Genomic DNA, 19,695 nt, shown 5'->3' with positions numbered 1-19,695 from the left:
CCAGGGTTAATCGCTGGCATCGGCTTTATACCTAATTGGGAAGTGGGCTCCCCGGCCCGTACCGAAACGGAACCGACTCTTCGGTGCTGGCGATGCCTGACCGACATACACACCCATATCGACCAAGGGGGTTCTCGATCGGCGCAAAAGGCCATCTGATTGTCATTGGCGAAGCTCCCCTTAAAAGAAGTGTTTCACATTTGAAGGTATTGAAGCAAGCATCAGATATGATGAAACAAGTTCACTTATAACTTGAGGCATGCTCATAAGCAGAAAAGACTGTTGTAGGCAACACAATTTCTCTGTTTAGTTGATGTGCTCCTCGATACGTCATTGTTTGATGACGTCATCGCACCTTGCACATCATGGATTGAGAGCCAAATGACGGTCGTTAGATCTGGAAATCGTGCGCACGTGCACTAGATATAAACGACCCGACCATTATCTTTTCCCAGCCTTGATCGCCACATGACCTATGGAATGGCAAGATTTGAATGACGTTTTTATGACGTCATAAATGCCGACGTGACGTTGAAATACTCTTCTAAAAACACTCTTCTCATTTTCGCAGGCGCGTAGCTCAGAAGCAAGAGAGCTTTATGCCTTAAGAAGGGCAAGGTTATGAAGTGCACCCAAAGGTCTTCAGGATGGCTGTTTGAGGTGAAAACCGGATATAAATGTAGAACACTTTCTTTATGGTATCTTAAAAAAACCTCTCTGGCATGTCTTGCAGTCGCATCCAAAAATCCAGTAGCCTATGAAGTGTCCACTGCACGTGTTTTGACAACAAAAACGTGTTCCAAAAGCCTGCCCGGTCGACAGGGAGGCTACGGCCGCGGCTGTTGAGGCGGAGCGCTCAACGCCGCCCTCCGCAGAGCAGCCTCATCCCAGCTCTCACCCAAGTACAGTGATAGCATAACCGCTCTACGGCGTGGTTTTCCTACTAGCCCATGGGGTTCACGTCTTAAAGGCCTGCCTTTTCAGAGAACTGTGAACAGAATCATATCAGGCTAATTCTTATGAGCCCGGCACTAAACGAAAGGTTGTTTAATTGTCTTGAGGTGATCCGCTGACCCTTTTTTGTCGAGAGAAGCCAAATTCACGCGGCGAACGGGCTCAAGCTTTTCGTGCACGGTACGAAAATCGCCGCGAATTTTCTGGCTTTCGTGGCGTGTCTAGTGGTCTGAGAAGCTTAATCGGTAACTCCTTGCATCCATGACAAGATTGCCTAATCGAGGCGGGGCGCTTGTAAGGCCTTTCCACCAGTTCCCTATGGAATGTGCTAAACTGTTTGCTATCAGCAAATACGTGCACTTGCACACGTGCACACGTGCACGTGCACAGAGCTTCTTGAAAAAGTCTGGACACAACATGCATTAACATTTTGAAGACATTTACTGTTATGGCACCTGCGCCACGTTACTTTCCATATCCGGCTGCCGAGTGTTTTGTATAAACTAGAAATCTAGCCTGCATTGCACATTTAGTGTATTTCTACTTTCATACTGCAATTTTTGTACTGAACTCTGTTCTACCAAGTACCTGTTACTCTGGCCTGATAACCATAATGCGACAGGCGTACACTATGAGGAAGTTCCGCTTCATTCCATGACATAACACCTCCCCCTTCCCCGCTCAGCCCTGGTTCAGACTCCCCGACGTTCTGCCAGGGCTGCGAGGCCGCCGGAGCACCATGTTCGATGCGTAGTGATACCTTGCGTGATGCTGCCCGAAATATGGGACTGGAGCTTGAAGGACCTTTTGGTGCGTTGCCTAGATGTGGTGGATGTGTTGTATGGTAATGCTATAGCAGGCTTAGCGGAGCCACGAACCGCAGAGGTTTGTCCTGCTTACGGACACTGCACGCAAACGTGGACACAGCATTCGTATGGTCGTGCGAGCCACGCATCCCTGTTCCTGATCGCCATCCTTTCCCAAGCGCGACGTCTTTTGCGCGCTAGACTTTGAGCATACTGAACATATTCCGATTATCTTGCTGTGAGAAGCTGGTGGGCTCGTTGGTGCGCTGGAGATTGTTCTCAGCCTCGCTCCAGTTTTGACACTGTCTGGCCACAGTTAACTCTCGCGCGGTCTGCGGCCGTGACCCGGCCTGATATGGTGTTTTTCCACGGCTGCGCTTCCCGCCGTCGTGCCGCGCTGTCTGCGGCTGCTGCGCCGCCGCCGCCGCGGCTGGAGTTAGCAGCGCGAGACGCTGCGAGAGAAGCAATGATTGTCCGTGTGTGTGTTTTTGCTGTTGCTGGCAGCGTCGGGTGTAGTGCGGTGTAGTGAGTTGTAGTGATGGTCCGTTGCGTTGCGTTTAAGTTTGAACAAAAACCGTTTCCCAATCGCGCATCTCTTGTTACCTAACAACTAGGTGTCTTTGACTAATTCCTAACGTAAGACGTACTCCCGCCATCGCCGCAATTGCTATCATATGGTTTCTACCTTAGTTTCGCTCTTTGCGTTTGCCTCTTGCCATGCCCTGCGCGGCAGAGCAAAATCACAGCCCAGGCCCTGTGCCCGCCGGAGTAAGTACCTGCAGAGCATCGGTGTATGCTACTCGCTTCTGTCTACATTTGTATGTTAACCTTCTTTTTCCAAGTTTGCAAGCCCTTAGGTTATGATCTATTAAAACGCAAATTTTGAACTCATCCGAAAGGAAACGCTCTGATTGACCTTGAACTTTAACCAAAAATACGTGAGGAAGTCTTCCGTGCCCAACATAGCTTTTCGGGTTTTGAGATGCGTTGGTAAAGTTTGAGCAGCCCTAGCAATTTTCAGCCAGATTGTGGGGGTCCGTAAACATCGATCTATGGTTTAACATAAATCTCCTGCCAGCTGGAAAGACGCGGGCCTGGCCTAATGTCATGATGGTCGTAATCTGGTCGTATTCTTCAACGCTTATTCAAAAGCAAAACTTAAAGTAGTTTTATGTGAGTTTGGTCACCATGACAAGCGAAAGGTCAAACAAAGTCACTGACCTTAAATAGGCACCAGTGACCTTTTGCATAGTACAGGTATCTAGGTTCTGGGGGCACTTTGGACACCAATCTTGAGTTCGACATTGTTTGGCCTTACTTGACCTAAGAACCCCCAAATTTGGACACAAGTGAGTTCACGTACAGGCCAACGCACGCCGTAAATTTGGTTTCTAGCTCTCTCAGATACTGAGATCTCAAGGGGTCACACTGAGACCTCATCCGAGCGAAGGGTATTCAGCCGGCCACCCGGGCGAGGGTGAAGAGATATGCGCATTCCCATGAAAGTTTAGTGCAAATTTAGACAATTGGATATCTAGATAGGCTTAGGATATCAAATGCGATGAAATGTATCGCAGCAAACCAAGTTTTATTACGACTTAAGATCATGAACACCTTTTAAAAAATGCTGAAGTGGGTTCTGTAATCTGGTTAAGAAAAGCCGAAAGTTATTTCAGAGAAGCGCCGCCACTCGAGCATCGGTCTAGAAACTCGAAAACGGCTTTCACTCCATTGGGGAAACGAACTCACTTTATTCGAAAACTTAGCTGCAATTTAATTAATCATCTGCTGTGGCAATCGATATGCTTGGATTCTAACTCCAATCAATGCTGGATCGCACTGACTTGCCAAAGGTATGTCACGGCAGAGACGGAGGACTAGTGTTCAAAACAACGCGTGTCAAGTTCGAGTTCAATATAATATTCATTGTGCGCACAAGAAATCATTCTTGACAAACCCTTTAGGTGAACGGTAAATTACACAATTGCAAGCACTTCAAAAAATTAGTTGTTTTCACACAAGTCATTTTCAATTGTCCCGGAAATACAAATCGCTCTAAACTCGGATGGATTGTCGGAACACTGAGCTTTACCCGCGTCGTGGCGTGTGAGAAGCCGGCATGACGTGATTTTTTCGACAACAAACCAATGACTTAAAGTCGTGCTTTGACACGTTCAAGCAAATTGCCAATACTTTTTACGACAAGCCATGTCAGTGACCGAAAAATCTTCGGAGGACAATGCCCTCGAGTCAAGAGGTTACTCTTTGGGCAAGAAATTGGGACAGGGATCGTATGCCAAAGTTCGTGTTGCCGAATACAGATCAGGAGACAAGGTCGAAAAGCTGGCCTGCAAAATCGTGGACAAAAACGTTGCCCCTAAAGATTTTCTGGTTAAGTTTTTCCCGAGAGAGTTGGATATCATTCCAAAAATGGACCATCCCCACATTATACGGGTGCACAGCATACTGGAGAGAAACATGAAGGTCAGTGGGCGTGGGGGGTGGGGATGGGCAGCGAGGAGGGGCAATATTACGCTGTGCGTTGCAACGATTGACAAAACAGCCATCATTCTGGCAGGTTCGTGTGTTCATATAAAAGGTGTGGAGCATACCAATTGACTAATCAATCGATTTATTGCATGTAACCGCTGATTACCCACTTCCAGGTGTACATCTTCATGCAGTGCGCCGAAGGCGGAGACCTTCTCGAGTATATACAGAAAAATGGAGTCATTCCTGAGCCGAGAACACGAGCATGGGTGCAGCAAATGATCAGCGGCCTTATCTATATGCATGACCTCAACATTTGTCACCGTGACCTCAAGTGCGAGAACGTGCTCATCACCAAAAATCACAATATCAAGATCGCCGACCTGGGTTTTGCCCGGTACGTGGTGGACGAGGAAGGTAAACGAGTGCTCAGTCACACGTACTGCGGCTCGGCGGCGTACGCGGCGCCAGAGGTGGTCAAGGGCACGCCCTACAATCCCAAAATGGCCGACGTATGGTCCATGGGCGTCGTCATCTACATCATGGTCAACGCCTCCATGCCTTTCGACGACAGTAACCTCAACAAAATGCTGCGCGACCAGCTGAATCGAAACTGGTCTTTCAGAAGCAAAGTCAAAGACAAGATGTCACCAGACCTGAAATCCATGATTTCGAAGATGATAGAGCCCGATCTGACCAAGCGCGTGACGGCTGACCAGGTGCAGCAGTGCGAGTGGTTCAACAGGTCCTAGCGCGCTGGCGGCCGAGCCAGCTCCTCGCACCAGCAAAACTTCGCATTGTCACTATCCCGATCATGCAAGGTTGCTTTCTACATCAACTGTACTCTCCAGTTGCATTCGTGTGTGCGTGCAGTCGACTACGTCCCTTTTTGATGGACTGGAGCCGGTATCCGGCGGATGGACAATCCGGTTTGTCACCCCGACCCCGTGCCACTTTCAAGTGCTGTATCAAATACTGATGACGCAAGATGCGCATATCCAACAGAGTTAATAGCCTTGCAGGAGTGAGGCTTCCATCCAGCACAGACTTAATGACGTGGGAGGCTTCTGCCATTTATTTTCACCACCCAAGGCAGCTCGTCCTCCAGTCAGCGCTACTAATCAACACACCAGCGCAACATTTACCTTCTCGAACGTCTGGCGACTGCACCCCCAGAATCACTCACTATAGGTGAACAACATGACACATTTCAACTCACACCACATAGTGGTAGAATCGCGGACAGATCGCTCACAGCGATCGTCACTCAGCTTCTCATGTAGTATTCGATAGCGGCTGAGAATGCCGCGAATCCGGCACCCCCGAGAACGCCCGCCTTCAGGCCGGCTGGAACGGATATCTGGTGTCAGGGCAGCCGAAAAGCCAGCGCGATTTAACGATCACAGAACACAGATATTGACAACTGTGACAATAACCACGCTGCTTTTCCACGCCTCACGGCATTTGTCCTCATATTGCGCAATGACCTGGATGTCGGGTTGAGAACATACGGAGCGGAATAATTTTTTTATATTATAAAATAATGAGTGGTGTAATAGTTCGCCACGCGCAAATGCAAATACGGTTATTGCCCAGTCCAGTAAAATTATGGCATCTACAAGGCAGGTCGGGCCGGGGCGTATTACGTAAGTTGTTAAGTGCATTTGCGAGGAACATTATTCACGTAGATAAGACAGTAGTGACAGCCTTATTCCTCGTAGAAAAAAACATGTCGGAGATACAAATGCGGTAATATTTCGGCCGCATGTCTTCATCGAAACAATGACAGAAGCGAGTTCGCCGTTGCTAATGCTTCGACAGAGCCATGTTGCCGAAATATCAGCGCAACGATATCTCCATTCTCCTAGTTCTTCTCCGAGAATAAAGCTATTACTAATGCCTCATCAGGCCTGGGATATGCTCTAACCTGAGGTGTTAGCTACCCACGAGTCAATTTTCAAGGAGCATTTGTACCGCCCGCCAATTTCCCATCTCTGAAACCAACAGCCGATATCGCTAATTTTAATTACAATAGGTAGCAATGGGTTTCACCATCCAACAGAGTAGGTTTTGATGACATCAAGGTCCCTGCTGACATGTCGGCTCAGGTCAAGTTAATGCATTGCAACAAATTCGCGAGCATAAGTTACTTGCGTACAAAATGCTGCTTTGAGCATAGAGCCGTTTTTAGTCGTCCACCGCAGAGGCGCGGCAGGAGGCTGGGCCGCCTGAACCGGCTCCCAGAATGACGTCACGTCTACAAGCGCTGGGTCACGTGTCACCCGTCACCCGTTCGATCGAACCCAACTCTCGAGATCGACGTCCCGCGCCAGAAAACGCGTCAACACCTCACCAGATCCAGCCAGCGACGGCAGTCGTCGAGCGCAATGACCCGTCTCGGTGACCTGATCTAACCGCCGACGACAACCCAGTGACCTGACCTGACCGCCGACGACCCAAACCGGTGACCTGACCTGACCGCCGACGACCCAAACCGGTGACGTGAACTGACCACCCGTGACCCAGCCCGTTGACCTGACCTGACCGCCGACGGCCCAAACCAGTGACGTGACCTGACCACCGGTGACCCAGCCCGTTGACCTGACCCGACTGTCGGTGACCCAGCCCGATGACCTGACTCACCGCGCAGACCGATGAGGCCTCCGGTGACGGCGCCCGCGTACGTGCCGTTCCTCATGTCATCCTTGGCCCGGTACTGAAAACGGCCGCACCTCGTGAGCATACTCCCCGCTGTACGGGTCTGCACGAAGAAGGGAACGGGCGGGGCGGGGAGGGTAGGGGCGGGGAGGAAGCGGAAGACTCAGTGCCGCGTTTGTAACTATCGGGTGTGGAGACGCGTGCCCACGGGACAGCTGGTCCGTGATTATATGCATACGTTCGGGATGGTTAACGCATACGCGCGTCCGATAAGCAAGCATGAGAAACAAAAAGCTACGCTAAACACGAAACGAAACACTGTAATTAGACCTATGCTTGATACCGCTTCAACGGCATCGATGCCGACCCCGATACACAGAGCAAGGGTTGACTAAAACCATGGCTTTAATTCGGCCCTGATTCTTAAGATCCCGCCATCGATTCCATTGACAACATTTTAGGAGGCAACCTGTTTGATGGCCCTCCAAAAGCCCAAATAAGACACCATTTTGATACCAATAAAGCTATGTAGGTGGACATAGAAGCTGTTAAGGGGACTATGATTATGTATTGTCTGACTGCGGTAGCATGCAGACAAACTGACACTCTCCCCACATTATTCGTATCAAGAGTTAGTCCGAGCCCTTTGAATGGATACATTTCTTGAATCAGAGCTAACGCTAATCTGTGCCTGTTGCGCGAGGCCCAGACCCCTGCCATCCGATCGTGAAATTCCTGGTCAACTGCCATTTGATGGCGAGCGCATTAGCGTACGACCGTGCTCGGCACGATCAACCCTGCTCTGTGACGTCACATGACCGTCAGCGCGGTCGCTGCCGCCGACTGTAAGCCATCTCGGTCAAGGTCAAATAGCGAACGCCTAAAACGACTCGGGTCCACTCCGCCACGGGTGGGTGTATCGGAAAGCAGGCGCTCTGACTGAACTATCGGGACGTTAAAACACGATGCAGCACATACCATGTAAACGCACTTAGAATGTGTAATGCAGCACTTGCATTTAGTAAACTTCACGGGAAGTGCAATCCCCACCATGGCAGCATTTGAGTCGCTCAGCTGTTTGAGGCCCTCATGTAAGTGTGGGTCAGGACATGCTGAGCCGTGTTACGCTGCCGTGTTTCTCTTGGTCCGAGCCGTTACCACGAAAGGCCGATTTGCCTTGAGCTTCACAAGCTCACTGCTATCTGCCTTACCACGTCAAAGGAAAAAAACGCACAGCTCAACATGGCAGCAGGCATGCAGACGGCTGTAAGAGGTAGTCTCTTTGCCATCTCTAGATTCCACCTTCCGTTTTGCAGATGGGAGGACTGGGACTCATTTTGTCGACGTCACTATTCTTGTACAATACTGGCCAAGCCACATGTTCTTGAACAATCAGAAGCCCTCAGGCCAAAACCCACACCGTTGTGGAAGCCCACTACTCTGCCACGGTCTCTGGGTAGTTGCATATGAGGCAGGTGTTCCCTACTGTTGTGGGAAAGCAGACAAACGGTGGGGCGGAGGGGAAGGGGAGGGGGAAATTGGGAGGCGCTCCGCTCCCGCAGCTGAAACGCGGCTCGGTTGGTCGCACCTCTGGCCGGGATGTAGGCCCGGAGTTCTAGCCACAGCTGGCGGACCTATGGCGTCCAAAACGTCCGACAACGGAGCTAACGCCCCTGGAAACTAAAGGAGCACCAGAATCTTCCAATTCCAATCAGCAAAGTGAGTCCAATGAACGAAGCACGACCCAACACAATCCTCTGTAATGGCTTGCCACTAGCTGGCTACAAAATAGCTGTCAAACCTCTCCCGTCGCACTTCTTATTTCCCCACTATGGATAGCTGTAGGAGAGCTCTTACCGATTCGATGCAGCATTCCACCCCAGCGAACATCAGTCCGATCATGCCGAAGTTCTTCGCATATTGCAGCATAGCAGTCCGCATCTCCATAAAAACCTGGTGAAAATCGCCAATTGTAAAAATGGAGACACAGCAGGGAGGTGGAGGGACGTAACTACAGTTTCACTATGCAATAAAAGCTGGTAGATAAGGGTGGCACGTACATTTTGTGTGTATTCAGCTTACTTACGTTGCATACAATTTAAACATGAAACACGCCATTTTGACAGAACGGTCACAGGTGTACAGTACACGTCCTTGCACGTGCCAGTGAAGCAGCTCTGCACCACAATAATGCACCATTTTTTAAATTAGATAATCTGACGTCACAATTGCGGCTAAGCGTTTTGAAAATTTGGGAGACGCGATTCAATTTGCTAAAATCCAGCTGATTTCCCCATCTCATACCGCATGCAATAAGGCCCTGGCCGTCGTGGTTGCAAAAAATAGCAGATGTGCCGCAAAGGTAAGCAGTGGTAAAGAACAGGCTACATACTTGTAGTGTCGATCAAACAATAAGCCACTTGCTGACGTGAATAACTGAACATAAACATGGACATGCTTGGTTTTAGCTATTCAACAATGTAGCGCAAAGATGACGGGGAAGAGATCATTGCAAAACAAAGCAAATCTGAGAAGACTTTCAGTAAAAAATAATTGCAACAATGAAATTCATCGATACAACTGTTGCATTCTGCCAACATTGGCAGTGCTACAGTGACAACACATAACTCAATGGTAAAGGAGCTGTTCTCAACTTTAAGACAAGAACAAGAAGATGGAAAACTGTATGTTTTTGTCGGACATGTTTCAAACCCCGTCGACTGGAACTTTTTTGGAGCAGGCGAGTGCAAACATTTGGACAAGGATATCACAGATGGGCGCTCTAGATGCTTGCGGCAATTTCAGTGGATTCCATTCTATTTAGTTCAATTTAATGAGCTGCCGCGGCTGCTAGAGATCACACACCGCGCAAAATCCGGCGAGTTCGGCTGGCTTGTTCTGTATCTGGGCACGGTCAATTTAATACCGGATGTACTGAAATGCTGGCACACCCCTGAGGGAAAAACCCTTAAAACCCACCTCTTCTTAATCGGATAATAACCTAAAAAGTACACCAATCGCCGTAATGTAGCCGACTTATTGGAGATACACCAGTATGTGGTATAGATCAGTCATGTACGTCCGTCGTTCTGGCTCCTGATACTCTAGAGAAACCCCTTTCAGACCATTTTGGACTCTGTTGAACCATGGGTCATGCCGTTCATGGGCAATACCAGGGGTGCAGGTAGGATGGGGTGCACGGGGCACGTGCTCCCTGATTTGATGATTATTTGGGCTTTAGGGCGCGCCGACTACCCTGGTCACATGGCGCCTGGGACGACAATCTAGGGCCCGAAGAGCTGGCCACAGGGCGCAGAGGACCCCGGCCCGTATGGCCGGGCTCTCGAATGTCAGTCAGAGACCCCGCTGCACCGATTGGTGGCCTGCTGGATCAATGCGTGCCAGAGACCACTGACATCGAACAGTCGGTTTCGTGTTGGTTTCAACCACGGGTGCACGTTCCCCAGGCAGGGACAAGACCAGGGTCTCGCGATTTGCCTTGGTCTGGGTCCCTGGAAAAATGAGGGCCCTTTATGTCGGTGAGGGGCCCATGGTACCTTGGAGGGACCCTGTGTCGGCAAGAGGCCCTGCACCGGTCAGGACATTTGTTGAACAGGGACAAGTACGGGAACCCGAATACCAGAGTCACTTACGTTGCTCGGGCTCTCTGATAGAATAAGGAGACACAAGAGCTGATGATGGGAGTCCACAATGGGACAATAGAAGGACTCTGTGTCAGTAGCACCAGCACCGAACGAGACGCCCCCGTTCTATTTTGGCCGGGGCCCAAAAAGCCCAAATGACCTCATCGTGCCAATGATAGGACACCTACGCCGGTAAGAGATCTTTTTGCGTCAATGCTGGGCCCCTGTGTCGGCGCTAAAAAATGAACAAGTTTGAACTTCATTGACCCGTGGATAACAACGCTCATGGACCGCATGTTCCACACTTATTCGCTTTCGGTAAATCGACTTCGCTGCATCAAATGATCCACTTGTCAGTGATCGTGGCACGGAAATATGGTTTGATCGTCGTGATTTTCTCTTGAGCATGTCGGAATTCTAGAATCTCCTTAAACTGAGAGCGCTCGATCCCCCAGTGATATCATCTCAAAATTCGCTACGCTACACACCTCTAAACAAGGCAACTTTGGGAGCCGTATCTAATTATTTCTTAGCTTTTATGTTTCAGTCAGGTACTACATAGTCTCATTATTTGAGCATCTAGGTTGGCATAGCCCTCAAATAGGAATACAGAAGGTTTGCGCTGTGTGATAGTTGGTTTTCCTTGATGTATGTAACATTTGGAGAGAACAATATTGAGATGGCATTATCCAACAGAAGGGGCAAATTCACAGTACTGGGATGGAGTAAAGCCCTCATAAAAATATGACTGCCCGTGCAAAATCAATTCCGCGCCACAGGCCTCAGGGCTCGTTAAACGAAGGGGTCGGTTCGAAAAAGATTGGGCTGAGACGGACCACATACAAACTGGTTTGCTTTGGTATCCAATCAAATGGACATAACTTAAAGTGTCAAATGGATGAACACATCCAAGCGCAGCACTAGTCACATGCTTAAGAGACATGTGTGCATGCTGGGAATGAATGCATACAAAAAAGCTCAAATGTGCTGCCAACTGACTGACCATTTTAGATTGGCATGCATTTCTTCAGTATTGTGTTGGCGGATCAACATAAAAATACGAGGTATGTCCAGTAATGCCACACAGTACAGCACCATGCCTCTGACACATCATATGAAGCTCAGCAGCATGGCTGAAGTTGCTGCTGGCAGGGGTCAAAGTCCATTTGCTTAAATTCTTGAAAATGTATAAAAATAAGGAAACATGCCTGGCTAACCTGTAGCAAATGTTTCATGTGAATTAAATGCATTGCTTGAAAAACTAGACCTCAAGTTGGCTAAATTATTGAAGTCACTGGTGTCTGTAGTTACAGGTACTGGGGGAAACCACATATCAAAATAAAATTGTACAGCAAGCAGATTTGATGGTACATGTGTGAATTGAAGCCAAACCCAAGGGCTTCTCATTCCTTTTTAAAAATGTGATGAACCTTATACCCTGACGATAATGAGGAACCTTAATGAACATTTTGCCCTGATAGATGACAAACAAAAAGTAAAAGAGCTAGAGACAAAATAATTCACAGGTAGGTCTACAATCAAAATTGCTTGTTTTACATTGGGGCATATCTAGGTCATAACCTCTTGGTCCAATAAGGTCAAACAAGGTCAAACTAGAATTCAGAGTCAAAGGTGCCATCAGGCAGACTTTCACACACCACTTATGAAAACCTGGATACATTTTCTTAGAAAGAGATTAGGGTCACTACAGTTCAGTAACCTCATCAAACCTGAAAGGTGAAAATAACAATTATTGCTGACCAATTTCTTTCAAAACAAAATCAATATCAAACACTACACTATGCATCAAGCTCTTCCAAGCAAAAGATAATCAAGGTCATTGTAGGTCAGTGATCCCTCCTGAACTCCATTAAAGCAGCAAAGGAAATCTGAGCTCCTCATGATCAAGGAACTTTTAAGATAGGTCAAAAAGGGGCTGAGGGCACAAAACAACACTACAACACAAGTTCTCCAGTGAAAAAATGCACACTTTTATTGTGAAGTATGTTTGCTGCATTTGAACCAATCACCTCTTTGGCTGTTTGCTGCTTCAGTTCTGCTCCAGTTATTGAAGGGTTCACACTGGATGTAAACAGGCCAAGAGCTCCTCCCAAACCAAAACCTGTGAACACAGGATAAAAAGTCATTTAAAAAGGTGCCTTACAATAATACAAAATATACACCAATAAGCTCACTGGATTTTGCATGAAAAGGCCATAAAAAGACATGTTGCTTTTAGAGTCATTATGTCACCTGTATCATATGAAGTCCACATAGTTTTTCATTACATCTTACAATCATGGTTAAACCTGGCCCCCCATGTCATTCATAAATCTTACCTGCAACTCCACTCAGGGCCTGATTTAAAAGGACAGCTCTCAAAAAATGCTTGGACCATTTTTTCTTCCCTTGTCTTTATGTATGGAGGGCTGAGTATTGTTGGAATCAGCACATTTTCTCTATAACGGTTTGGATTCTGCATCATGTATTTGCATACATCATCCATTTTTTCTAATGATATGCCATAAATGCCAACTGGAGGCACTCTGAGCATTGCACTTTCAGATCCATGTCCAGCAGGAAATTCACCAATGTTAGATTTTGCTGCAGACATGTTTCCCACAGATGAAGCAGAATATTAGCTCCACACCGCAGGCAAGGTCTTGCAGAAGCTTCAGCTGGTAAATGAGCTGAACAACCTGAAAAATGCTTCGGGTCAGATACATCAACCACCATTCAAACAAATCTGCTCCATATGAGTCAGATATTATTGGATTCATATTCAATGGCATCAGAAATGCTTATCTGAGCAGCAGTTCTTACCCATGTTTAAGTATTTCATGTACGGGTAGTATGTGTGTCCCGCAGCAGCTGATAGTGCATATGAAATTCATTATTGCCAAACCTTGAACGATGACATACAGATCAGCCTAAACTGTGCATATTCAGCATATATGTAAAAGGTACACATGCATAGTACATGTGATAATCATGCTGCACCAATGCTGTACACTACTGCCTATTTTAGTTGATGCTATTAAATGTCCTGCAATATTCATTGCATTATAACAGAGCTCAAAACATATAGACCTGAAATGATCAGTAAGCAGCCTTTCTCATAACCTGCTGAGAGTTCAAAAGGCATGTTGTTTCATGCCAGCAGCTGGCAGAAATTGTAGTCACAGATTTTAGCAATCAATGTTAGTGGCAAGAGGAATAGAGTAATATATCTGCTGGAACCAAAGCTTTTTGGCCCTGAGCAATCTGACAAGACAAAACAGCAAGTATTCATCAATCCCAGTTGTCAAGTTATATAATAGAACTTAAATGCAGCATGGAAACAATGCTGTGTGCAAACACAAAGTGCATTTCAGAGTGCCTAAGGAGCCACCATCAGTTACATTGCATGCTTTGGCTATTTTCACTCCCTGCTGTCAACCCTGTTATTCACTGCTCACTCTGTGCAACATCTGGCATGGTGTGTCTAGAATGCAAAAAAGTGAACATTAGGCTCAACATGTCCATTGTGTTAGCACAATGAGCTGAATGGCTGTCCATTTAACAGCTGCTGCCATACAGCTGTCATATCTGTCCATTTAACTGAACAGATATGGTGACGCTGCAACATCTAGACAACAATTTCAGTACCCAAACAAATCTGGGAGTCCTAGGTGTGGACACCACAAAGTTCAGCACCCAAAGAGCCACAGTTGCAAAACACCAAGTTTTTTTTGTAATTCAAGCAGAACTACAGCTATGTCCACAGCCTTCTCCCCAATCAACATCCGCTCTAGATTCCTTCCTTTTATGTGCAATTTAAGTTCAGTTGCGCAAGCCTCCCATACTGGACGTGTGGTGGCAAGAGCGGCATTGGCTGCATTCTACCTCACTACTGGAACGACAATTAAAAACGGACTTTGGGAATGGAACTCCAAAACAACCTAAAGCATACCCCGCCAACAGATAAACTCTCATCCGTTTTTATACCTGCGCGAAATCCGATCCCCCGCCACCCACTCCCGTCCCACCATCGCCACAACGCGCCGCAAATTAAACCCGGCCCAAGGTAGATGTCCGTACTAATCCGTGATTGTATCTTTTGCGTCATAGTTGTTTTATAATCACTACCACCTTTTTACTTTAAAACGTGAGCCTATCAGTTCAGACTTCAGAGTTCAGGAAATAAGCATCAGAACATACGGAACGGCAGCTACTGTAAACGCAAAATAAACATGCATATAAAAGGCCTATTAAACACAAAATTGACAAGCAGAATACGGACGTATTCAAAACAGGTGGCATGCGTGAAAGACGTAGGTGCTGCCGAGATCTTAGCACAACAGAGCAGGACAAGAATGGTTAAGGGGCCCGCAATATAAATTATGCATTTCCAGCAACATCAAGGTCGGGAGCGGTGCCGCGGTTTTTGATTTAGGGGGCCGTGATTATCCAGGGGCTTCTTAGACAAAATAGGATCTGACAAACAACGTTCTGGGCGGTGCTGTATTCGCAAAAAAGCGCACCGAGGCGCACCTCTTATTCAATTGCTACTTTATCATATCCAGTCAAATAAATGTTGATAATAAAAATCCAGAATGGGGAAACCAGTATTGGGTCTCGTCCTTATCAGGAAACTTGTTGCGGTTCTCCATCGAGAAGCGTCCCACCTGGTGCGATACACGCGGGGCTCCAAATTTAGAGCGGCACGCTCTCGATTCGCGAGGGGGCCTCCCAATCTTGCTACTAAGACACCTCCTTTCCCAAAAAATGAGTAACTGCAGCTGTCTCATGCATGAAGGGGCAGCCTTTTCCAGAAATGGCGTCTACCGCATAGAGGACGCCTCGTACCCCACAGCACGGCCAGCTCATACTTCGCGGCGGGGGCCCTTCCGAGCCAGCAAAGGGCCTCTCTGACATAATGCTAGACCCTCTAATCTAAAGCACGGGCTTCAACGACATATTCCATTCAGGAGAATAAGTCAGCTACCAGAGAGTTGTTCAGGAACAAAAATGTATTTCCGCCCAACGCTACACCTTATTCGTCGCCATTTTGAAACGCTCTCGACGCCATCATGGGTCATGCCGCGTATGGCTAACTTCGTTCAGATTGGCAACTTTAGTGTAGAAGCCTAGCGGATTTTTTTTGTACAGATAAGGATTCTTTTTTTTAGCTTTCGAATCAGTTATATCACTAATTCATATTACAAACAAAAAATAGAACATATTTATGGTGTTTTTGTTAAAGCAATTCCTTGCCTTTGGTTTTTGGTTATGAAAAGCTGGAAAGCTTTCTGGTTTCACCACCAGTCCTAGCCCGTTATACCCTGTCATTTGTCTCCATCAACACTGAAGTCTGTCTTGCTGTTGGCTGGATACAATATTACGGCGTCGTTCTCTGTCGTGTTTCAATGGGGCGATACGATAATAGTTCTGATGAAGGAGGGAGCTCGCGAAGAGGAAGGAGCAGGTCGCCGAGAAGAACTCCGCCCAGGTATTCTCAGGAGGCGGGCCGGTCTCACCGTGACGGTGGGGGGTATGCGAGAAGGTCCAGTGATAGAACTTACTCCTACAAGATGCTGTGTATTAGCAGCATCCATCCGAAAGCAGCGGAAGATGTTATCAGAGAAGATTTGTACAGAGAATACAGGAAGTTTCCTGATGTGTCAGTCAAGATTGTTGTCGAGCATGATGGAGAGCGTGTGGCATACGTGTACTTCAGAACTTGGGAGGATGCTCGGGATGCCAAGCATGCTAGCAGGGGGCGCATCATGTTCTATGATAAGCCAGCAATGGTGGAAGCTGTTTATGACACAGTTCCACAGGAGTACCTTCCTCGTCGCCGAAGCAGGAGCCCAATGCTTGACTATCCTCCCATGGACAGCAGGTACATGAGGCCAAGATCACCCCCACGTGACTATGAAAGGTATGGTCCACCCATGCCTGCTCCAATGGATCCATATGGATATGAACTTCCGCCCCATGATCCATATGGCTACGGTCGTGGATATCCCTACAGAGAACCTCCAAGGGGGCCCCCCTATGGGGGAGGCTATGGACCACCTTATGGTGCCCCAGGATATGCAAGGCCAAGATTTGAAAGACATGAGAGAAAGGAGAGATTTCCCAACTATCTGCACCACATACCACCCGAGGATGATCCCACTGCTTGCCGTACATTGTTTGCTGGCAACATGGAGCTGAACATCACAGAGGAAGAACTGAGGAGGATCTTTAACAGATATGGAAATGTGGAAGACATAGACATCAAGAGGCCACCTCCTGGCACAGGGAATGCATTTGCATTTGTGAGATTTGAAAACCTTGACCAGTCAAACCGCTGCAAAACAGAGCTGTCAGGACAGTACATCGGGAAGTTTCAAGTGAAAATTGGATATGGAAAAGTTCTCCCATCATGCAAGGTGTGGGTTGGTGGACTGGGCTCCTGGACAACTGTGCAGACCTTGGAAAGAGAATTTGACAGGTTTGGAGCCATCAAGAAAATTGAGTATGTGAAAGGTGAACCATATGCTCATGTCCTCTATGAGACCCTGGATGCAGCTCAGGCAGCAGTGAATGAAATGAGAGGCTTCCCACTTGGAGGCCCGGACAAGAGGATCAAGACAGATTTTGCTGCTGATGAGACAACTGTTCAGTTTGGAAGAAGGCCCCCATTTGATGGCCCAGGATGCAGTGAGGACTTCAGAGGTAGGGGCCGTGGTGGGTTCCGAGGTGGAAGAGGAAGCTTCAGAGGTGGGTTTGGTGACCGTGGTGATGGCAGTGATGAGTCATATCATTCAACTCTCCGCCAAGTTCCCACAGAGAACAGGTCTGTAAGTCCATCTCGTAGAAGTGAGACAGGCTCAGAGGGTGGGCATCTGAACACTGCAAAAAGTCTGTCAGATGTGGCACGGAAAGTGGGGACATCTTGGCACGGTGCTATGATCTTGAAGAGCTCATTGTTTGCATGCAAGTTTCACCTCACTGATGGTGATGCAGACATTGCAGACACACTGCTGAAAGATGAGAATGAAAAGCCTTTGCTGAGGATCACTCAGAGGCTGAGACTTGACCAGGCAAAGTTGGATGATGTGCAAAAGCGAATCACATCATCTCCTCATGCTATCTATGTGGCATTGCCAACATCATCATCACCTGCAAATGTTGATGACTCATCGGTCCAAGCAAGGTCCCTTCGAAATTTGGTGTCCTATCTGAAGCAGAAAGAGGCAGCTGGTGTGATATCTCTGCTCAGCAAGGAAGGAGATACCACTGGAGTTCTGTATGCATTTCCCCCATGCAACTTCTCCAAGGAACTTCTGACCAGGACTGTGCCAGCTCTCTCTGAGGATGCTGCGAAAGAAGACCACCTACTGGTTGTGGTGGTCCGTGGAAGCTCTGCTCAGCTGGCACTGACCTAGGTAAGGGGGGGTGTGAATTGTATGTGGTACTGGGCACTATTAATGTATCTTGAGGATTGCAAACATATCTTATCAGTATGGCATATCCAGATGTGTGGTGCATAATATATTGTCTTTGTGTCCTATCTGAATCAGAAAGATGCAGAGAAAGTAGAGGAAGGAATCTGTAAATTTTACCTGCTCAGCCATATTATATTGTTAGGAGCTGGACAGGACGCATTTATCATTGTATCTAGCAATGAGTCAGCAATCACTGTGCAGTGGTATGAAGTTAAAAAATGAAGTAAAACAGGATTCAGTTTTCTCAATTGGACCCTGTTGGCATTGCCAGGAATGGAAAGAATTAACATGTAGAATATGTTGCTTTGCATTATCCGTAAGTTTTCCAAAATTCACGGGTCTTAGCATGACATAACATTATTTTTGGTTCTTGCATTGAGAACCTTGGCAGTGTCTGTAGTGATGTCACTTGTTCGTTGTTCCAGGGACATCACTGAACAGATGAATTGGCTGCATGGAGTGCTTCCTGGTCGCACACGCTTCTGGACCGGATGCCAGCTGGAGGGTCATGCCTCCTCGGGCCTTTGTAACCAAGCTGCTTGCATTGTTGCCCAGAATTCACTTTTCCATTCTCACCTTTGATTGGTGCTTTGTTTGGGACTAATGTAACTTGTCCAGTGATCTGCGATGAAGTTGTAATGCTTGCTTCCTCCCATTAAATGTTCTGGCTATTTTCAGGCAAACGGCGGCATTATATGGTGATGTGAATGTGCAGTGTTGGTGAGAAGTGTTGTGAAAGTGAATTACAAGAAATCGTCACATTAGAGATAAAAGAGGCTAGGAATGGTGCAAAATGTGAGATCAGTGATGAACACTAGAGCATCATGGTGGTGACTGGGCACCTGGAGAATCATCTGTGAATCAAAATGGTGCTCTTTCAAAATTCAACTCATTTGCGAGTGACAGATCTTAAATGGTGTATGATATGCACTGGAACACTGATCCAGCTCATTGGTGTAGTGCGGCCACCCGACTTAAGTGGTTCCTTGCGGCCAACCTCTCCAGGGTATTTGCCCAGTGCTGTGGTGAGTGACATTGAGGAATGATGCATCCAGCTGCCATTGACGGCTGATACGTGACGGCTTGGGGTGGCTCCGCGGAAAAGAACAATCATTTGGTGTGCCCAGTGCGGTGGCGCGCTCGTTTTCGGTGAGTGCTGTGGTAGTGAGGAGTGATCTAGCAGTGGCAGTGGCTTCCAGTTACGTTCTCCCGAGTTCTTCATTCGTGATCGGTCTTCAGCATCTGCCTGTCAACAGGCGTCTCAGACACTCGCCGCCTGGTTCCCACCTGACTCAAAACTATCAGCCTGGTTTTTTCTCAGTGATTTTTCTTTTTTCTCAGTGCTCAGTGATTTCTTAGTGAGGTGTTCCGTGACGCACCGGTTGCGGGCAACAGTGGTGGCGCTGCGCGTAGTGGCTGTCCCAGGGTGCGTATTTGGGGTGGCGCGGTCGCGACGCAGCAGTTCAGTGTTGAGGTGCCAGTGAGGAACCAGTGTGAGCTAGCTCCAGTTTGGATGGCCGCCAGTGAGGGAGCTCATGGTAGTTCAGTTCGGGAGGATGCCTCGAGAAAACGGTGCTAGAGCTGGCCCGATTCTGGCGGAATGACGATAAAACCGAGGTGAATAGAGAGAGGAAGTGCTACGCGTTGTGAGGTGGCAGTGAGCGA

The 19,695-nt window shown here is 47.7% G+C and overlaps 3 protein-coding genes across 3 annotated transcripts; 2 read left to right on the top strand and 1 right to left on the bottom strand.

Moving 5' to 3' along the window:
• The first annotated feature begins 3,694 nt into the window (after positions 1-3,694).
• Positions 3,695-5,237, top strand: Tssk (Testis-specific serine/threonine kinase). The gene is made up of 2 exons (XM_037237632.1): positions 3,695-4,244; positions 4,427-5,237. The coding sequence occupies exons 1-2, from the start codon at positions 3,969-3,971 to the stop codon at positions 5,000-5,002; spliced, it is 852 nt and encodes a 283-aa protein (XP_037093527.1). The 5' UTR covers positions 3,695-3,968; the 3' UTR covers positions 5,003-5,237.
• A 65-nt stretch (positions 5,238-5,302) lies between these two features.
• On the bottom strand, positions 5,303-12,937 carry LOC119113277 (mitochondrial import inner membrane translocase subunit Tim22; the record flags this gene model as incomplete). Its single annotated transcript, XM_037237633.1, has 5 exons — positions 5,303-5,597; positions 6,894-6,966; positions 8,766-8,861; positions 12,583-12,674; positions 12,892-12,937. Coding segments are annotated over 5 exons (387 nt in total), but the record flags the coding sequence as incomplete, so codon positions are not given.
• Positions 12,938-15,871: 2,934 nt separating this feature from the next.
• On the top strand, positions 15,872-19,670 carry nito (RNA-binding protein spenito). The gene is made up of 2 exons (XM_037237631.1): positions 15,872-17,970; positions 18,456-19,670. The coding sequence occupies exon 1, from the start codon at positions 15,961-15,963 to the stop codon at positions 17,968-17,970; it is 2,010 nt and encodes a 669-aa protein (XP_037093526.1). The 5' UTR covers positions 15,872-15,960; the 3' UTR covers positions 18,456-19,670.
• Positions 19,671-19,695: the final 25 nt, after the last annotated feature.

Source organism: Pollicipes pollicipes, unplaced genomic scaffold (assembly GCF_011947565.3).
Source record: "Pollicipes pollicipes isolate AB1234 unplaced genomic scaffold, Ppol_2.1 Scaffold_7261;HRSCAF=8764_pilon_pilon_pilon, whole genome shotgun sequence".
In the NCBI taxonomy this organism is placed as follows: Eukaryota; Metazoa; Arthropoda; class Thecostraca; order Pollicipedomorpha; family Pollicipedidae; genus Pollicipes; species Pollicipes pollicipes.
This window is presented reverse-complemented; position numbering and strand designations above follow the sequence as displayed.

Excerpts from the sequence above, each read along its gene's own strand:
- Tssk (XM_037237632.1), top strand. The coding sequence starts at position 3,969 with ATGTCAGTGACCGAAAAATCTTCGGAGGACAATGCCCTCGAGTCAAGA. Across the intron at positions 4,245-4,426 it reads TACTGGAGAGAAACATGAAG|GTGTACATCTTCATGCAGTG; the intron begins GTCAGTGGGCGT and ends ACCCACTTCCAG.
- nito (XM_037237631.1), top strand. The coding sequence starts at position 15,961 with ATGGGGCGATACGATAATAGTTCTGATGAAGGAGGGAGCTCGCGAAGA.